At 47.7% G+C, this 19,225-nt stretch overlaps 1 protein-coding gene and 1 long non-coding RNA gene across 4 annotated transcripts in view; one reads left to right on the top strand and one right to left on the bottom strand.

Annotated features, from left to right (window-relative positions):
- Positions 1–1,676, top strand: part of LOC130144953 (uncharacterized) — a 16,271-nt gene extending 14,595 nt beyond the window's left edge. Inside the window, exon 3 of the long non-coding RNA XR_008820321.1 lies at positions 1,542–1,676. This is a non-coding gene — a long non-coding RNA (uncharacterized LOC130144953). The remainder of the gene's footprint in view (positions 1–1,541) is intronic.
- GJA5 (gap junction protein alpha 5) lies at positions 240–19,225 on the bottom strand. Of its 3 annotated transcripts, none has more exons than XM_056329250.1 (2): positions 18,919–19,225; positions 240–3,155 (listed from the first exon to the last, which is right to left on the bottom strand). In XM_056329250.1, exon 2 carries the CDS (start codon positions 3,100–3,102, stop codon positions 1,993–1,995), a length of 1,110 nt encoding a protein of 369 aa, XP_056185225.1. In that variant the 5' UTR covers positions 3,103–3,155; positions 18,919–19,225; the 3' UTR covers positions 240–1,992. The 3 variants fall into 3 exon arrangements, with proteins under 3 accessions (XP_056185225.1, XP_056185224.1, XP_056185226.1); XM_056329249.1 differs by having other exon boundaries at positions 18,925–19,225; XM_056329251.1 differs by lacking the exon at positions 18,919–19,225 and adding an exon at positions 13,666–14,265.

The raw sequence follows: 19,225 nt of genomic DNA, 5'->3' as shown, positions 1-19,225 counted from the left end.
GTCTTCCTTGGTAATGCAGAGGCAGGCAGGGGAGCTGGAGGGGGTTTCTGTTAGCCAGTCAATCAATCATTTCCTGATGTTTATTATTTATCCCCCTGGCCGAGCCCTCCCCTCGTCCCTGCCACTCTGGGCAACGGGAATTTTTGTGATCTCTGAGCAGCAGAGGCTGGCGGGCAGCCTGGTCGATGCTAGCAGCTCATTCTCAGCCACGTGAGAGGAGAAACATCAACAAGGAGAGATGGAGTTAGAACTTTATTAGGAGAAACCTAGACACAATTGACTAAAATCTCTTGTTAAGGAGAGCACGCAGGTCTTTTCAGGATTAAAAAATACACATGTATAAAACAACTTGCAAACAAAAAAATGTTTCCCCCCCCCCCCCGTGTGTGTGTGAATATGTATGTATATGTACAGGGAACTGTACCAAAGCTAACCGTGTGTCAGGAGCGAGGATTCGCAATCCCTTTCGGTGGCCCTAAGAGAGGATGGCTCGGTCCCCTCGTAAGCTGGTCCCCAGCCATTCCCTCCCACAGCCCAGTGCTGGGAAGCTGTGGTCTGTGTCTGAAAGGGCAGCACAGGGTAAATGGCAGGGAGCAGCTTAGCTGTTTAGCAAAGCTTTTTAAAAAAGGGATGTTGGCTCTGCACCGAGAAAATGTATCAAGGGCGGGAGCTGCCTACGGACCTCACCCACCGGGCTCGCTGTGCGGTGCTGGGCACTGGTGGCTGCTCTGAAAAGGCTACAGCAGTAAAAAGAATTGGTCCATGGGTGATTTCTTACGCCGTACGCGCTAGGGATGGAAAGCAGAGATGAAGATGACCTGATGGCAGAACAAAGACTTGCTGTGAGGACAAATACTTGGGCTTGTGCTGGCTGGCAGGCTTGAGAGGGCAGCCAAGAGCTGAGTGATGTGCAGGACCTGGAGAGGACTCCTGCTCCCTGCAAAAGCTGCTGAAGTGTTTTGTTATGTTAGTGAGGAGAAGACACAGGCCGTACCTCTTCTGCAGATAAACAAAGGATGTTCTTCTCTCAAGCTGGCAGCTGGCAGCACCCTTGCAGCAGCGTTCAGGCTACTTGAAAGATGAGTTTTAAAGGGGGGAAGCCCATTTGGTTTCAACATGGTAATTCCTCTTTTTTTACTGGTAAGATATCTGTTCTCACAGGAGAGTCTATTTCTGTTAATGGATGTCTTGCTTAGAATGGATGACACAAGTATCTTGGGAAAATTCCCTGATTTCCATCAACTGGTCATCTAAGCAATATCCCTGCGGCCAGTCTGCTGTGCTGACTTAGGAATGAGGAAGGGATTCCAACTTTAGACATGAAGCAGCTGTGCGTGAGGGACCACAGACATCCTCATTCATGGGGAAGTTATATACACAGTGTCAAAAAATTCAAGTAGGATTTATTGTATAGGTAAACGTATAAAATATCTGGGCTCAGGTAGAGAAAAGGGTGGGAGTGGGGGTGGTTAGAAAGAGAGAAAACAAAGCAGATGAGAGTGTCTTCCAGAAAGCCTGATGGTGTGTTTCTGTCCCTGCAGGTGGGAGAAGCTTCAGCTCAGTATAATTGCCAAGCTGATCTAGCAAATGTTGACTGGATGCCAAAGAAGATGCAAAGGGCTTGAGGTCCAGTCAGTCTGGTGGATACAGTGTCGAAGTGGGTATCACTGGGCAGCCTCAGGAGTCTGGTGACCTGTGCTCTACCAGGCTAAGGACGGTGAGTCTCCAATCCCTGTGGGTCTCGTGATGAAAATATGGCCAAGAGGTTCACATCTTGAGATCGGCGCCTCTCTTCAGTGCCTGTCTCCCAGTGTCTGCCCCTGCCTTAAGCTGTGAGAGATGCTGTCTACAATATAACAATGATGTTCACTGAAAGGGAGCACAGGGGTGTTAAAACAGAGAGAGATTAGTGGTAAGAGTCTGGAGTCCACTTTGCAGAAGTTTTTCTAAGTGCTGAGACTGCTCCTTCTTCTCATCCCTCCTGGAGACAGGTCACACAGACAAATCATCTGACCTCGCCTTGCTGCTGGCACGGCTGGTCTTGCTGAACCGGCGTTTCTCATTGAAGTAGTTCTCGGGGAAGGCGGGCGCCACACATTCGTTGGCCACCTCTGGACTCTCCACGTAGCTGGACTTAATGAAGGGCCCTTCACCAGCAGCATCCTCCTGGCCATGGACCTTCTCGGTGGCAAAGTTGGCGGTGTTCTGCTGGGAGGCCATCTTGTTGCTGAAGGGACTGATGAACTTCCCATTGGGACTTGACAAGCACTGGTTAAAATCTGGTGGAGGAGTGTACATCTGGGCCCTTTCTACTTGCGGGGCAGACTCCAGTCTCCCGGGGGCTGTGCTGGGGCTGGGTTTGTAAGACCGGGAGCACCTCTCTTTGGCTTTCTTCCAGCCCAAGTGGTAGAGCTCAGCCAGGCTGAGGAAAAGGGAGAGCACCGCCACAGCCAGCATGAAGACGATGAACACGTTCTTCTCGGTGGGACGGGAAACGTAGCAGTTGACGGGGTGGGGGCAAGGTGCCCGCTGGCAGATATACAGGGTCTCCAGGAAGATCCCGTACAAGACATACTGTCCCACAATGAAGGCCACTTCCATGGCCGTGCGAATCAAGATGCTGTAGACGTAGGTGTTCAGCAGGCTGCCCCTGAGTATAATTTTGCCTCCTGATTCATCCCAGCAAGACAGCTCAGCCTTCTCTGCCGCAGCGCACTTCTGCTGGTAGTAGGTGTCACCGTTGCTTTTCATCTCTCGAGCCTCTATTTCTGCCTCCTTCATCTTCCTCTTCTCCTCCATGCGCACCGTGTGCATCGCGTGGCCCATGTACACCAGAGATGGGGTGGAGACAAAGATGATCTGGAGGACCCAAAACCGGACATGGGAGATGGGGAAAGCCTTGTCGTAGCAGACGTTCTCGCAGCCGGGCTGCTGGGTGTCACACATGAAGTCAGACTGCTCGTCTCCCCAGGAGGACTCAGCTGCTGTGCCCAGCACCAGCATCCGGAAGATAAAGAGCACGGTCAGCCAGACTTTCCCCACCACTGTGGAGTGTTTGTGGACCTCCTCGAGGAACTCTCCCAGGAAACTCCAGTCCCCCATTTCAGCTCACCAGGAGTGGTGAGAGGTCTTGACGGGAGAATTAGACACAGCTTCTGTGGGAGAAAATAGAAGAGAGTGGTTCTAAGGAGGGTTAGGAAATGGGCAACTAGGAAAGGATGGAGTGAAATGATTTGTTTTGTGTCAAAGGATTTTTTTTTTTTCACCTGAAATAAATGAGGTCTGGTTTGATGAAAATTTTGTTTCACATCAACTGAATACTGTGTTGCTTTTTTTTTTTGTTTTATTCGGCTCCTGAAATGAAAAGTCACCTTTTTGGCATGACCCAACTACAATCCATTAAATGGGCTGCTAAAGCTGTGAGGATGGGCCAGATTTATTCTTGGTTCAGAAAGCTCTTTCACTGCTGTTTGTACATTACATCCTCTGTGCACTGTGCAGTTAAAGCGGCATTCGTCTGTCTGCAAACTGCACTCTGAGGAATCCTTAGTGGGCTGATCCCCTGGGAGGTAAGACTGGAGTCTACAGCTTGGTCTGAGTAGTGCCTTGGCACTTTCATGTTGCCTTTGTGCAATACCTGCACCGACAGCTGGAATGTGAAGTGCTCGCAGCTCTGGGCTCGATGCCACCACTGAAAGAAATGCAGAGGAAACCTTTCTGTTGCCCACCTGCCCCTTGGCCATAGGTTTTGCTCTGGTTTTGCAGTGTCGCCAGTTGCAAGCGCTTCATTTACAAGCTGCAAATGTTCTGGGGAGTGTGAAGACTTTGATGAGCTGTGCCAGCCCTGCAAACCTAATCTGCTGCCACCCTGTCACGCCTCTCTGAGAGGGGACTGCTGCAAACTCTGTATGGTGGATCTTGCTCTTGCTTAAGAGCAGACAAAATTCATAGTTGAAATGAGACAAAGAAAAGTCTCCTCTGGAATGCCGCCCGAGGACCAGCAGCTCCTGGGAAGCGCTGTTTGGTAGGTGGTTTGATGAGAGGAAAGGTTTGGTGGGCTGCTAGTAAGGTTGCAAAGTGAAGATGTAGAAGGGCCTGCTTCAATTTTGTTTCTGACTCTGACAGACTTTTTCTGGCCAAGTCACTTAACCTCGTGGATAAACAGAGAACGATGGGTTTAATCCATCTTTTGTGGGTCTCTACGGGAGTGCTTGAGCAATCATTTGATCCAGTTATACTCACCATACTCACCTTCCCAGCGGAGCCCTCCCCTGTGCATGAGTTAAGGGCCAGGTGCTATGAAGTGTGCAGTGTTACCTCAGAGAGAATATTCTCCCACAGTCACTCTCTTTGAAAATATGCTTTTGATAAATACATGAAAAACCTAATAATTATCATAATGAAATATGAAAAGCACTAGACAAAGTGAATCCCAAAGCCATAGGGACCAAATTGTTAACTCTTCTTTATTGTCCCTTGGCCTGTCTTTAAGAGCCAATTAGTTTTACTGTGCAAAGAATGTCTGTGGAGAGTAGACACTGTTAAAAGCTGAAAATTTACTGCAGCAATATTGTGCAGTTTTCCTGTGAGCAAGAGCTGGAGAACAGAGAGAGAACACTTGCTGGGGTAACGGCATCCCTTCCTCTGGTTACGTGAGTGATATAATCCAGCGTAGCAGCGCACACGATGACTTATGCCATCGCTTGTCTGTATGCGGCGTCCATCTGCAAGGATGGATGGGGCAAAGATCAGAAGTTGAATCCCTAAACTCCCGGTGCTGCTGAGGACTGCCTTGTGGCAAGGTGAGGACTGTGCAGGTCAGGAGGCAGGGAGGTGGCCACTTGCTGCCCCACCGCCTGCCAGAAGCCGGGTGAGGAGGGAGAAAGGGCGCGCTGGGAAGGAAAGGATGGGCTTTGGCTCTTGTCTGCTGTGGCAGGCATGCTGCACTCGGGCTGACGTGGGTCCTGGCGGCTGCCTGGTGAATGCAGCAGCTTTCATCTGCTGCCAGCCCAGAACTGGAGGAGCAGTAATGCAGAAAATCAGCAAGTCTTTCTGACTCCTCTTGTCTGCGCTGATAAAAACTGCCAAATGTGTGGGTCTGTCTTACTTTCTGAAACGGCTTTAGCACAGTTACCGCATTCTGGAGAATTTAGCGTGTGGCTTCACTCTGTGAGTACTAGGGCATTAAATACAGGCAGATAAATCAGGGATGAGAAATATTTACATACTGTTGCACTGAAGTCAGGGGTTTTAATTTTTTTTTTTTTTTTTCCCCAGAGTGCAGACAAGGCAACCAGCTACCTACAGTTCAATGTGCAGGCAGTTTGAAATTTTACCATGGCTTGTTTTCCCTAGGGAAGGCTGCTAAACCTAGACACTTGTAAATTGTAAAAATCAATGTGTACAGAACACAAAGTAAAGCAAATGTAAGCACAAGAGGAATTCAGAAATAAAAATGTTAATGGATGCGAGAATAACAGTAATTCACCTGGCTCACGCATGAAGAAAATTTTCCAAGAGGATGTAAATCAGAAGGATCCAAGGCTGGCAGCCGTGAGGATTAGGCTGGATAATAGGGCCATTTCCTCTGCCTTTCCCTGCCGGCTGCTCCCCTGCACAAGGCTGCTTAAAGGAGGGGCTGCCCAAAGATGCCTGCCGAGCATCCTGCTGCAGCCTCACAGAGAGGTGAGACACTGCTGCCAGGGGGTAGGTGGCCACAGGAGAATGGGCTTTGAAAACCAAGAGAAGGCGTTTCCCTCCTAGAGCAGTATTTTTGGCTTAGATGTTTTTTAGTTATTAGTGAGCTATTCTGGCAATGCCACACCGAGGGCCTTCTAGAGCAGCAGAAGAGAGCAATCTAGCACTCTGCTGCCAGTAAGCAGAGAGGGATTGTTGTCACCTCCTGACAGCTTTTCCTGGCTACGCAGGACTGCCTCTGAGCTAGCCTTTCTTAACTATTCTTGGGAATTTTCCATATAGTTCCCTTTCCTCATTCCCAGACTACTGTTGTCCTTGCCTACTTTGACCTCTCAGAATGCCAGCGTCTGTGGCCTTTTGTGTTCCTCGTTTGGGCTCGGTCAGACAAATCTTGTCTTGCTCTGACGTGACTCAGCAAAAAACACCTCTGGGTACCTTTGCGGGGTCTCAGCACCTGATAGAAGACTGTCGTGAGAGCAGAGTCATGCATATCCATGCAGAGCCGTGGGCCGTGCCGCTGCCCGGCTGTCCTTTTGGCTGGCAGCTTTCTGCTGGATCAACAGGGGAGCTGTGCGCCGTCATGGGATCTTGGCACCCGCAAACGTGCGTATGACAAAGAGCAGCGTCGCCTGGCACAAACCCAGTGACGTGCCCGTCCTGGTTTAATCATCACCTGGAACGCTACTAAAGCTGGGCAAAACAAAAAAAAAAGTCCGCTTAGCTCCGGGCTGCCTTGTGACTGTCAAATTCCATGACAAAAATACCCCAGCGGGGATAGCACCTGCTAGTATGCCAGGCTGGCTTGCCAGCCGTGGGCTGCTCTCCTCCATTCCTGTTTTCCACTGCCTTTTTCTGCGGGAGGGGAAGCATCCATTGCTCTCAGAGCAGTTTTGCCCATCCTCTTGGTGATGCCGCATGCTCTGAAGGACAGGCAAGCATTTCACATCGCTGCTGCTTGTTCCAGCCAGCATGCTCGTTCTGGTGGGACTAGCCAGAGCTCTGCCAAACAGCTAGGAAATTCACACCAGAGAGCCAGGAGGGCTGTTCGTGTGCAATCATCTTCTTTATATGAGTTTATTTCCCCATGGGTTTTAGGAAGAAAGTTTCCCCCTCTTTTGAAGACAGGCGAGGCTATCAGCAGTGATATAAATAGCTGAGCTTGACACTTCACGCTAACTTTTCCCACAAGGAAGGTGACAGGAGGTCGCCAGCTCTGCAGGATGTTTCTAAAATAAAGTGGAGAGCCTGATTATAATGCTGTTTCTGATCTCCCTCGCTGGGCTCACCTCTTCCCCTTGGCAGGTCCCGGGGGTGCGCGGAGAGGCTCTACGAGGAAGGCTCCTTTGTGTGGGGCAAGCACAGCTTGCAGAGAGGGGGAAAGTAACGAAGTCAAAGCCATTGTATTTTTGCCCAGTCTGTGTCTGTGACTTGTTCAATTGGATACAAAGGTATCTGATAGTGAACCAGATGTCCCAACGAACTGGAAGGCTGGGGCCCAAGATGTCGTGAAGAGGCTCACACAGCAGCCGTGGGGCTGTGTGTGGAGGCCATGCAACAAGTCCATCCCCTCTGGGCTACCAAGTGGGGTGGTAGCCATCTCCTTTAGCTACTGGGCACACGAGAAGTGACAGCCCTGTGCAGTGGAGCATCCAGGTCACCTATGGCATGGTCACTGCCTGGGAATTGCTTGTGGCCTTCCTTCCTCCAGCTGTGTCACCTCATACCAGGTCCAGGCTAGTGTGTGGGTTAATTAAAATAAATTAAAATTAAACACCTAGCTGCCATGGGTGGTATGCAGACACCGATCTTTTCCCCTGTGTTGACAAATGTCAGGCTGCAGCCTGACTGGTCCCTGCACTGCAGAACTGGCCCCTCACACCTGTCGATGCTTAGGAAGGACACTTTCAGTTCTGTGCTGGAGATTAATTAGTTAACGTTGCTTTGCTATACAGCTGCACCTTCACTTAAGGATCTCCAGCCCCTCCGTTAGCAGTAATCCAGCCTCGCAGCATCCCACCCAGTGCAGATGCTGTCATCTTTGTCCTGCAGATGGTGATCGATGGGGTACAAAAAGGGCAAGTTTGAGGTCACTGTGTTAGTGGCAGTCTGGGGACAGAGCTCAGGGGTTGTGACTTGCAAACCTGTGTCTTTTTTTCTGTGCAGCACTGCCTCTTAGACTTGGTGATAGCGACACAACACTGCTTCTACAGCACAAGGAACATCTGCTTCTACAGACCACAGCCCTTCTCTCCTGTGCCCCAGGACAATACTGTCTTGGTGACCTGAAAGAAACCTCTCTTGTACTACTCTTCTATAGCAGGTACACACAGAAGAACCAGAGGTTCTTTATTATTATTATTATTATTATTATTATTATTATTATTATTATTATTATTATTATTATTATTATTATTATTATTATTTTGTGCTTTTCTAAGAGATTAACTTGTCATTACATGGCAGGGTGCGCAGCCATGGTGAGTGCCCAAAAGGAAGAAGCAGCCTTTTTGATGTACTTACACGGTGTTCCTTTGTGGCCAGGACCTGGTCAGGATGCATTTTGGGGACACATGACTTAAAATATTAGAAGATGAATAAGGTTAGAAATGCACTGCCCAGCGTGGGTACAATGCTGTGAGTGCTGGAGGCTTTTCATAGCGTTGTGACATAGATTGATGCCAAAGCCCACCTCAGCAGGTATCTTTTTGTTCACTGTTTACTGATATTGGCTTCTTCATATGTGTATACAACAAACAAGCAGTGACCTATTAGGCATTTTTGTGCAAGCACCATCCCTCTGGCTTTGTATATGCATGCATGTGCTTATGATAAATTTCTTCCTGAAATAGGCCAGTTGTTTACCCAAATTTGTAACTCTTGATTTGTGTATGGATCTGGACTAAATAGGTTTGTACATCTTTATGCTTCAAAAAACCCCCAACAAATCTGATATGTTTGCCTAGGTTCCTTTCTAGTTCCTTGGGTTCAAAGTCCTGTGCTGGACCAGTATCAGGAGCAGTGACTTTGACTCCAGTGCTCCAATCTCATGGGAGAGGCAGAGCTCTGTGTTAACAGTTCCTGTCCTAGAAGACAGACATCTGATGTTTCTCATCCCTCTGCTTCTCCTGAGTTCATTGCAATTTCTGGAAGGGTCGTACTGGTATCCAGACCACTGGCCCTGCTTGCAGTTGCAGACAGCTTGTTATTCCTTGATGAGGTGTGCTTTCCCCCTCCTCTCCAAATGTGGAAAATCTCCGAGTTCACAAAAAAGAGAGTGGGTGAGAAGATAAGGGAGTTGAATGACCCGTCACCTCCTGAACACACACACAGTCCTGACATGCATGAAGACAAAGACTGAGGGAAATCACTCAACACCTCCAAGTGTGTACATCAGGGATGTGTTACACACACAGATGGCATTATTATGTGAAATATTTTAATCTGAAGTGGTGGTGGAAGCGGCAGTCTCCCAGTTAACTGCATTTTTATTATTTGTCTGTCCAGGACATCTACTGCTATTTTCCTCCTCTCCCCTTGGCTAGGCTCAAAATATGCTTTCATGTGTCCAAATATTAGGGCAAAGCTCTGCCTGATGTGGATACTGGAGACCAAGGAGAGAAGACCTTGGACTCAGATGAGTCAAGCTGAGGAATGAATTAGTCCCACTGTGTTTGACAAGGATGCATCAAATAATTACATGACAGTGGTACCCGGGCTTGCACTTAGCATGCAGGGAGCCCCTCTAATTCTCTTGGGACTCTCTCTCTTTGCCTTAGAGAAATGTGGGTCCCCAGAGAGCCCAACAGATTTGATGAAACTGGACTTGGGATAAGCTAAGTGAAGCCTTACATGTGCTTTTTGCTAGAAAAAACCACCAATTCTCTCCCTGATGTAAATGCTGCAAAGAGGCTAATGGATATTACTCTTCTTACTCCTTACCTAACAGGTTGAAGAGCAGCCAGGTCAGGATTCGGTACAGAGCGTGGTGCTCTTTCCAGTTTCTTTATCTTTGCAGGGAGACGCTAACTGGTATGAATTTGCAGACAATGCAGAATTGGCCAGCGCTGTATACAGGGGAGGGGACGAACAGGGCAGGGAGAGCTCTGGGAAAGAGAAACACGCTGAGAAATTTGGGGGCTGCTGTAGTAAAGCTGTTCCTGAGCTCTGCTGAGAGAAGCTGATTTTAAGCGCTGCTGAGTCAGCAGGGGAGGCTGGTATAAGAAGGGTGCCGGGGATGGCAGGCGTCACACTGGGTCCAATATAGCAGCAAAAACCTGCCCATGTGATTTTAGGCTGCTTCATAGACTGCACGAGGTGCAACTTGTTATAGTGTTGAAATGAAACAGACTGGAGAGGTAATGGGAGAAGGAGAGGTCTCTCATTCAGACTTTTCCCATCCCTTCTTCCCTACTCTCCGCACAGTGTCTCCCTGCCTATCACTTCCCAGTTGCTCTCCTACAGTCAAGCTCCCCCCTGCAGAGCCTTGCCTCAGGTTTTTGGCAGTTTTGACCATTTAACTCTTTACAGCACCCAGATTGCTAAGGCTTTCAGCTTTAGAAAGGGGAATTTTTCACTGACTATCTACTTCCCACTTAGTACTACCTTGTCAAATCTCATTTCTGCCTTCTTTCCAAAAATCCGTAAGATTCTTTTCACACTCCAGCCTCACTGCTGTATCCTTGCCTGAAGTATTTAATTTCTCATTCATAGTGAAGTCTGTCTATAGCTTGTGAGTGGGTTATTTTATATACTGAGTGTATGTACGTATATACATGCACCATCACCACCACCCCTTTATAAACATCTAATACTGAATTTGCAAAACCCAGCGGCAGGGAGTTAGGAAATGCTAGAGTTACTGTTTTCAGTAATCTTAATTCAATCTCTTTGTGCCTGTGCCTCATAGCTATGAGCCTTTAACCACATCCTCACATTGTCACCTCATTCTTTGCACAGGATGCCTGCCTTGTTCTGTGCCAGCCTGGCTGGGGCTTTCTTGAACAGCAGCTATTCAATGTTTTCTTTTCTCCTCATTGTTCAGTGGGTGGCCTGTGCCTCATTTACTGTACGTTATTCAAGTTCAGTTCTAAGGACAGAATTATTAGTTTCCTCATGGGTTTTCCTATGGCTTTCATCGCAACAGTATCTGATTGCTTCGCAATTATTAATTTACTTATTTTCATTACCACCCGGAGGTGGGGAGGTGGTATTAGATCAGCTTTACAGCTGAGGAACTAAGGCAGTGAGAAATTAAGATAAAAAATGTTCATTAATTTTTGAAACTGTTTGGCAATGTTGCTAATCTGGGGTTTTTTTTTCAGTGTACTTAGCACTATATAATGTATGTTCAAAGCAGAGCTCTGTGTGGTTAATGCTGGAGTGGGAGAGTTTATCACTTCCACCAGCTGGACCACATCTACAAGTCAGATATCCATAAGACGACACCACTGAGGGGGCATTTGTGAAGAAACACGGCTTAAGTGGCTTGCCCCATCATAACAGAGGAAATTGGAGTAAGAAGCAAGAATTAACCTCAGTCCTCTTGGAGAGCTTTATCTAATTTTAAACTGGAAACAGTTTTCCTCCCATCCCACTATTCCTTCCCTTCACCAGACATCTGAATCAGCCGAAGACCCTGGAGCTCTGCAGCAGTCACCCTCACCGCATTGCTTCCCTTCCAAAGCGACACAGACTGGCATCTGTCACCTTCTCTGCTTCTAGGGGAGAGGAGTTTCGTGTGGAAATTCTCAGCCATTCTCAAGGCATGTCCATAATGACAAAGATAATGAGGAAGGATGGAAATGTAAGTGTAACCCCCTCGGTTCTTACATTAAAAACCACTGACCCCTCTTTATAGACACACTAGAGAGACTTAGAAGCATGCGTCTCTGTGCTCATTGCTTACTGTGTGGCACAAATATTTCTTTGTTGCAGGAAAGAGCTGGCATTCTCGAGTTCATAGAGATCTCTCTGTTGCTTATCAATAGCTGTAAAATTGACACACCACCCCCACCCCCCCCCTAAATTCTTAGCCCCCAAACTGAAGTTTCTCTGGTGCCTCCTGGGAGCTATTTCTAATTTTAAGCCTCTGTCCTTGTGCCTCATACAACAACACCCGAGGTGTGGAGCAGTCTCTGAAATGTGCTCCCTAATGACATGGTACAGTGCTGAATTACTCATTCCTTCTTGTCTGTTTTCAATGCTGCAAGATAAGTCACAAAACAAGGGCAAAAGTGCAGAATGTGTGAAATCTGCCTGAAGGTCAAAAAGAAAAGAGAGGGTAGAGTATGAAGTTCTGTATTTTCTGGCAAGGTTTGAATTTTTCATTTGAAAGCTCGTAATACTAAAATGTTGCGATAATATATACTGTTGAGTGGAAAAAAACCAACAACCCCAAATAGTTATAGTAGCAGGAATACTTAACATAGTTCCCAAGCGACTGGAGCCTGATGAGTATTTTAAACCCTGAAGCCTCAGGAATTCTCCTAAACTACTGTTCTACTCCTAAGCAAAGGGGGAAAAGAGTTAGAAATCTGTGCTCTTCTCAGAGCAGAATTTGAAAAGACCAGCAAATGCAGATTTTTTTTGCTTCTGGTGCAAATACTGAATACTGTGAGGCTTCTGAATAACAGTTCAACCTGCTCCTAGCTGCACATGCATATACACACATATATTACATGCATTAAGTTCTTTAGTCTTAAAGAGAGGGTCAGATAGGCAGCAGTAGGGAAAAACTCTCACACACACTGCTTCACCGAGATAGTTTGACAGGTTTATTAGCATGAAGAAAGAATTCAACGATAAAGGCTCATTCAGCCTATGACTTTTTTAGCTAAGGTTTGTCCTTAAATAAATGCTAATTACACGATCCTCCAATTGTTTTTATGGTACTTCAGGGACAGAGGCACTGCCTCAGTTTACCTGAGCTGTTAAAATCAGAGTGCCACAAAGCTCATTAGACATGACAAATGGCAAGTAAAATGACCCTTCAGGAAATCAAAGGAGTCAGCACAGATCAGAGGTGGCAATTAGCAGGCAACCTTTACACTCATTGTGATTGCTTCTTTCCAGGTGGATGTATAGGGGTACCGCATTTTCAAGCCAAACTATTCTTTGAAATGCAGTGACAACGCTACCAGTATTCAATTATGGAAAATATAATTGAATGATTATTCCAAGTTCAAAAAGCGGAAAAAACTTAGGAAGGCAAATAAAAGTAAGCAGCAGCTGTTAGTGGGAGAGGGCATTTGTCCCTTCAGGTCTGTGTGCCTCTTTGCTGAGGCTGCCCTGGGCAGTGTCGGGATGGAGGAGAAAGGCATTCCCCCCGTGGCGCGTGCAGGACGGGTGACTGGGAGATACGAGCAAGGCACTTCTCTACATTTGAGTTGCATTCCCAGGCTCCGTGTCACAGACCGCTCGGGACCCAATATTCTCAAGGAAAAGAAACGGCGATATTTTGAAACCATCCTGTGCGCTTTGGAATATAGGCGGTTCAACGCAGACACTTGATCAAGTGTTTATACCCTGAGAGCCTCTCATAGGTAAGAGTTCCCTTCACCACCCTCCCCTGAGCAGCCTGACAGCATGCTGAGACGGGATCTGACAGAAACTTGCAATTTGCACATTATAACGTCTAAGGCTACTTGGGGCTCTTATGCTGCTTTCCCGTACACTGAAGTCTGTTGCTATCCCTTTGATCGCAGGGAGGCTTCCTCCCCATTTTGGTAGCTGTCTGGCAAAAAGAGTTTAATTTTGAAAATGTCCCAAACCCATCTTGTTGCTAGTGGGATTGTTTTGGAGAGAAATTGAAAGGAAAAAGTAAATTTCTTGGGTTATTTTTGGCCGTCCTTCTTTTCCTGCCTCACCACGTCCTTCTCTCCCCTCATGCTGTTTTCTCCTTGAGTGTAACAGCTTCATCTGCCATCGATGCTTCTGCAGTTCTGTTATTTCCCCCGCGTGGTTACTTACCGGCTTTCCAGTGTCTTGTCTTCTGCCTCCTTTCCTTGCTTTAGCACTTTTCCTTTCTGAGGTTGAGTTGGACTCCTTGTTCTTCTCAGTTGCTTGGGTTTATTCCTTTAATATGGTTCTCTCTCTCTCTTCCTCTCTCTTTCTCCACCCCCCTTTCTGTGTCACTTTCTGTCTTCCCCACTGGCTCTCTGCCTTTCCCCCTCTTCTTTCTTCACCTACTTTTCTCGTCTCTCCCACCCCCTCTAGCTTAATCTTGCTCTTTTCAAATCTAGTTTCCTCTTGTTTATCCTTTAAAGACCATGGACCTCATTCCTCCCTCTCCATTCTCAGGCTCTCCCTGTGCCACCCTCCCCATGCCGACAGGATGCACTTGCTGCCGGCTTCGCGCTGTCCCTTCCAGTCGCCGCTGCCGCTGTCCCTCACACCTCCTCCCCCAGATAACACGCCATGGTCTAAGCCTGCCTTAAATGAAAAGAGACAGCGGTGTCCCACAGCTACACCAGCCCAGCCCTGGGAAGCTTCTCCCACGCGAGACATCAACAAAGGACATTTTTCTGACTTATTTCGGCTTAACGTGGCAAAGCAGAGTCCGTGTGTAGAGGTCCTCCACCTCTGCAAATAGCATAACACTTGCTCTGCTGGCTTGGCCCAGGGGCCCAGGGCAGCCGTGGCCTTCTCCTGTAGGGCACCAGATGCTTCCCTGGAGGGTCTGACGGGCACCCTTCCTGATAAAAAGAGAATAACCTGCCCTTCAGGAGAGGTGTTTTTTGACACATACGCATGCCCCGCCACCTCCCTGCGCACACACGGGCCGCTGTGTGAGCATTTGGGCCTTTCTAAAGAAATGCTTTTGGCACAGCCAGTGTCTGAAGGTTGGTGTTCCGTGTGTGGGTCAAGTCGAGCCTCTGATTCCTGCCCATCAGGCCCCGGAGGGGAGGGTGAGCCAGAGACGTCTCCTGGCTTTGATAAAGGCTGGTCTCAGACAACCAGTGTCAGGAGGGTGAGGTTTGCACAGAAGACTCCGCTGCCCTGTGAACAGGCTTGCTGTGCACAAGCTCCGGCGGGTGTCCCTCCAGCAATCCATCCTGGGCTAGATATCTCCCACCCAGAGCATAACTGCCCAGCGGTCCCTATGCGAGCAGATAGCGTAGCTCGTGAAGCAAAGGCAGTCCACAGAAAGACTACATAGTGCTGGCAACTCTTCTAAGCTAATCACCGTTCTCCTGCTAATTTAGATTCAGAGTTAACCTCTGAATCCCTTTTAGTCACAAGACAAAGCCAGCCTACGTGGGGACAGTGCTGTGCAGAGGCCGCCTCCGGAGGCATGTCCTGCGTGGACACCCTCCCTCTGAAGCTGAGGGCAGCTCCTTCTCAGGAGGGCTGCATGGTTAGCGTGGGACATGAACACCGTGAATTCCCATGGCAGCTCAGTAAACTGGTGCGGGGAGACCCGTAGTCATCTGCTGCTTCATTCTGAACTTTACTGAAAGGCCTTCTGTGGCTTTCAAGAAAATGGGAATGTTTCTGGTGCTGTCCCTCCCTCTGCTGCCTGGCAGTTGCATACCTGTGATGGAATTTCATGGGAAGGAGAATACCACTGCGTTCTTTCACCTTTCTCGAGTAATTTCCATAAAGCATTATTATGTGAAGTCCTGTTGATTTTATGCTAGTGAAATTGTCAAGGACTTCACCAAAGAAGTGTCCAAAAAAAGGTGTTAACAATACAGATCTAGCTCACAGATGGCTTTGGGATAGGCTAGCTAAGGCTTGTCAAGCGTTCCTCATGAGCTGTGGAGAGGCAGGTCCTGTGAGCGAGCCGTCTGAGATGTAATCCCCTCCCTGCATGGCTGACACGTTGCTGTACGCTCAGGATGGTCAGGTCGGATTCTCCCTGCTCCCTCCTCTGTGTTTCCTACCCCGGTATCGTTCCTGAGTGGCACTTTTATTCTCCTACAGAGTTCATCTCTGGATCCAGAAGATCCAGCCTGGTTCTGTTGAATGAACGAGGCAGGGGAGAAGGTTTCTCTCCAATACGGGCATCATGCACGTGAGGTAACTGTTATGGGATCCTTTCTTTTGTTGTTTTTGGGAACTATTTGAATTCTGATGCACAGGAAGGAAATGGGTGAAGGCAGACAGGGAGGCAAAAGACAGAAAGGTGAGTAGAGATGCTGTACGGATACCTCAGCCAGCCCCTCTGCGTGTTGTCCCTTCTCTACTGCACTCTCTTCAAGGAAACCCAGGGGTCATGGCAGCTTCTTCAGCTTCACAGTTAGAGAAATAGCTGCTTTGCCCACTGATAAGCTGGGAAGAAGGATTTTTCCTCCCCTCCCCAGGAGACTGCTATGCAAAACTTGTATGACTTGAGTGAGGAGAGCAAGTGGAAGAGAATGCTCCCCCAGACAGTGGGAATGAGGAGAACAGCTGACAGCTTGCCATGTGCAGCTTGCAGATCTCAGCACTTTACCATGCTGTGGAACAGATTTTGAAGGAAAGGAGAAATAAAGCCAGGAGGTTAGGGGAAAATAACACGACATGTACCATCTTTTGATCAGAGGTAAATAGCTTTCCTGGGGTAAGATTCCTGACCCCCTAGGTCAAAGAAACATAGCAGACCTGATCTACCTAGACTTCAGTAAGGCATATGATACGGTGTCCCAGAAGAAGCAAATTAGTAGAGAAGATTCAGCTGAAAAAAAAAAACAGGGAGTATTGGAGAAATCCTTAGGCAGCTAAGAGACTGACAAAACCGAGACACCAGTTCCCTAATAGGCTGAAGGGAAGTTATCTGTCAGGCTGCTCAAAGGTTGCTCTTGGGACTGATATTTTTTAATATTTGTGTTAATTACCCTTGGCACTGAAAGTAGAAATGTTAGTGAAATCTGCTGATGGAACAAAGCTGGGAGGTATCACCAGGGCAGAGGTGGATTCCAGCACTCGGAGAGTTGAAGGCTCTTTGTGACTGGAGCGATCCAGGTGAGGTTGAGCAGGGGAGTGCAAAGTCACACACTAGGAACTTGTTGCTCAGGGAGTAGCAGGAATCTCCTTTAGCAATTGGGAGTTCCTCGTTGGCAGGACTGAGACAGGGAATGTCCTGGGTGAAGGTCACCAAAGGAGGAGGAACCAGTGATGCTATGTCGGGGTGGAAGGCTAGTGAGCTTTCAGGACAGAGCAGTATTTCCAGTTGCAGCCAGTGAAATGAATGTCATCCAAGAGGATGTGAGACTCCACCAGAATAATGTGTGCAGTGCTGCTCACCCGCATTCAAGAAAGATATCCAGCCTGGAACAGGTGCAGAGAGAGGCAACAGGGGGATCCGAGGGACGGAAGGTGTCTCTCGGCTAAGGGTATGTTTACCTATCAGTCATAGAAGTGACTGCAGAGAGAGATTTGAGCCGATTTGAAAATCGATGCCATGCCCGTTTGAGCTTTTCTGCATTCATTATTTTGCACTGAACTTCATGCTAGTGCAGCTACCCAAGGTAATTAAAACACGGTGTGATGTGCCTGCAGGGTGAATACTATAAGCGAGCTTAGTTACTTAGTCTGGCAGAACAAAGGTTAAGAGATGAGAGGTTTGCTGCCTATAAATACTTTTAGAAATTGGGGTTTGGGAGAGCTACATAAGCTAAAGGACAATGTGGCACAAGAATAAATAGATATAAATTGGCCATGAATGAATTTAGGTTGGGAATCAGAAGGTTTCTAAGCAACAGAGCAGGGGAGGAGGTGCTGGAACAGCGTTCTAGTAGCACAAGTGAGGGCGGAAACCTAATGAGATTTAGGACAGAGCTTAGTAAGTTTAGAAAAGGCCATTTGTTTTGTATTTGCCTGTTATTCAAAGGGATTGAACTTGATAAGCCAAGAGGTCCCTTATTCATTCTGTTTCCTGTACTTGCCTTATTGCCTTATCGGAGCCGCTCCCTTTCACACAGAAGCCAGGTAAATCCTGAATAGAGTATGTGTGATGAGTTTTTTGGCATTGATCCCATAGATATTTAATGGAAGATTCATTCTGTGTCAGGGCTTTAAACAAACAAAAAGAGCAAGCCGACACAATGCGTGGAGAAGGTCTGCAAATATATTTGAGAGCTCACATATGAAAGACCTTCTTCACATAAAACATGTTCTCGGAGCATCTGGCTTTGCTGGAAGGCTGTTTGGAATGTGGGTAGATGCTCTCCTGAGATCTGAGAACTTCAGAGGCTGAAGGGAAAATGTCTTGTCCTTTCCTGCCATTACTGAGGACTTCGTGCTTGGGGAGGATATCAGATTTATTGCATTGGGAAATTTCAGAAAAAAACATCACCCAGCAGCGGTTGAGATAGAAACTTTTCATATGTATTTCATCTCTGATGCCTGGCCACAGCACTGCACATATTCTGATTCTTCATCTTGTCCCATGCTGGACAGGCACCTCTAGTACCTTCTCTAAAGCACTGATGGATGCTACCTGCCTGGTGAAACATTTTATCTAAAAAACCGCGGACATGATTGAAAGAGAAGGAGGGAGAAGGAAGTTCTCTGTTATACATTAGACCACTGGAGACAGCTTGAAGGCATCCTCCAGCAGGAGGCAAGTTCCCAAGGACGGGCTGGACCCAGGGGAACAGGAGCAGCATGTGACGATGGGCCCCTGAATGAGGGGGAGCAGTCGTATAGTAACAGTTCCTTATTTAGTAAAAAATCCCAAATTATTCGATTACAGAAGGATGCTTTCCCCTTCCCAGCCCAGAGTACCAAACCAGCACAGAGTGAGGAAAGAGGAAACAAGAAACAGCGAGGCATGAAACGTCACTATATGTTAGTCTCATTCACCAGTAAAGTTTTCAGCAAGAAAAACTGGAAGGTTTTTTCATCTCACTGAGGAGAAATGATCATCTGTCCCAAAGTGACTGCTCAGTTGTGAGCTTTATGTTACTGGAAATAAAGCACAGCACTCTCACAGCTACTGCTTCCAGTTCTCAACTCTGTGGCATCTCTGAGCAGAGAAGTGCTTTGCAAATGGTAATGTAATTACAGCTCCTATAAACACGCTCCTTGCTTTACAGGTGGAGGAACCAAACCATGGAGAGCATAAAGGGTTTGTCCAAAGGACCAGCAAGTCATTTTCAAGCACGGGGTCCTCATCTACCTAGCCACTAGACATTCATCTTGTCCTAACTTCCAGCTAGATGAATTGCTGCTTTACAAAGATAGACGTGTGTATACATATATATGTTTCCCAAAGTGAGAAGAACAGAAAGAACAGACCTTTACCTCTTTTTGCTGAGCCTGCACAGGTAGAGGGAAGAGCAGGTGAAGTTGACTGAAGGGTGAGCTTCAGCACAGCTCCTTGGTCTTGCTGGAGCCCACCTCTCCGTCAGGGTTCAGCTCCCAGAAGAGATCCGTCTCTGAGGGAGGACACTCTGGACAGGGTAAGCAAACCCCAGTCAGCTCCCAGGAGCTCAGCCTCCTGCTGTGGTCTGACACTGTCTCACTGGCTGGAGATTCCCTCAAGCCTGTAGGACTGATGCTGGGGGAGACTAGCTCCCGAGCTGTTCCTGACATGCACTGGCAG

Source organism: Falco biarmicus, chromosome 2, assembly GCF_023638135.1.
Source record: "Falco biarmicus isolate bFalBia1 chromosome 2, bFalBia1.pri, whole genome shotgun sequence".
Taxonomy (NCBI): Eukaryota; Metazoa; Chordata; class Aves; order Falconiformes; family Falconidae; genus Falco; species Falco biarmicus.
The sequence above is the reverse complement of the archived record's forward strand: the minus strand, read 5'-3'. Positions and strand labels throughout refer to the sequence as shown.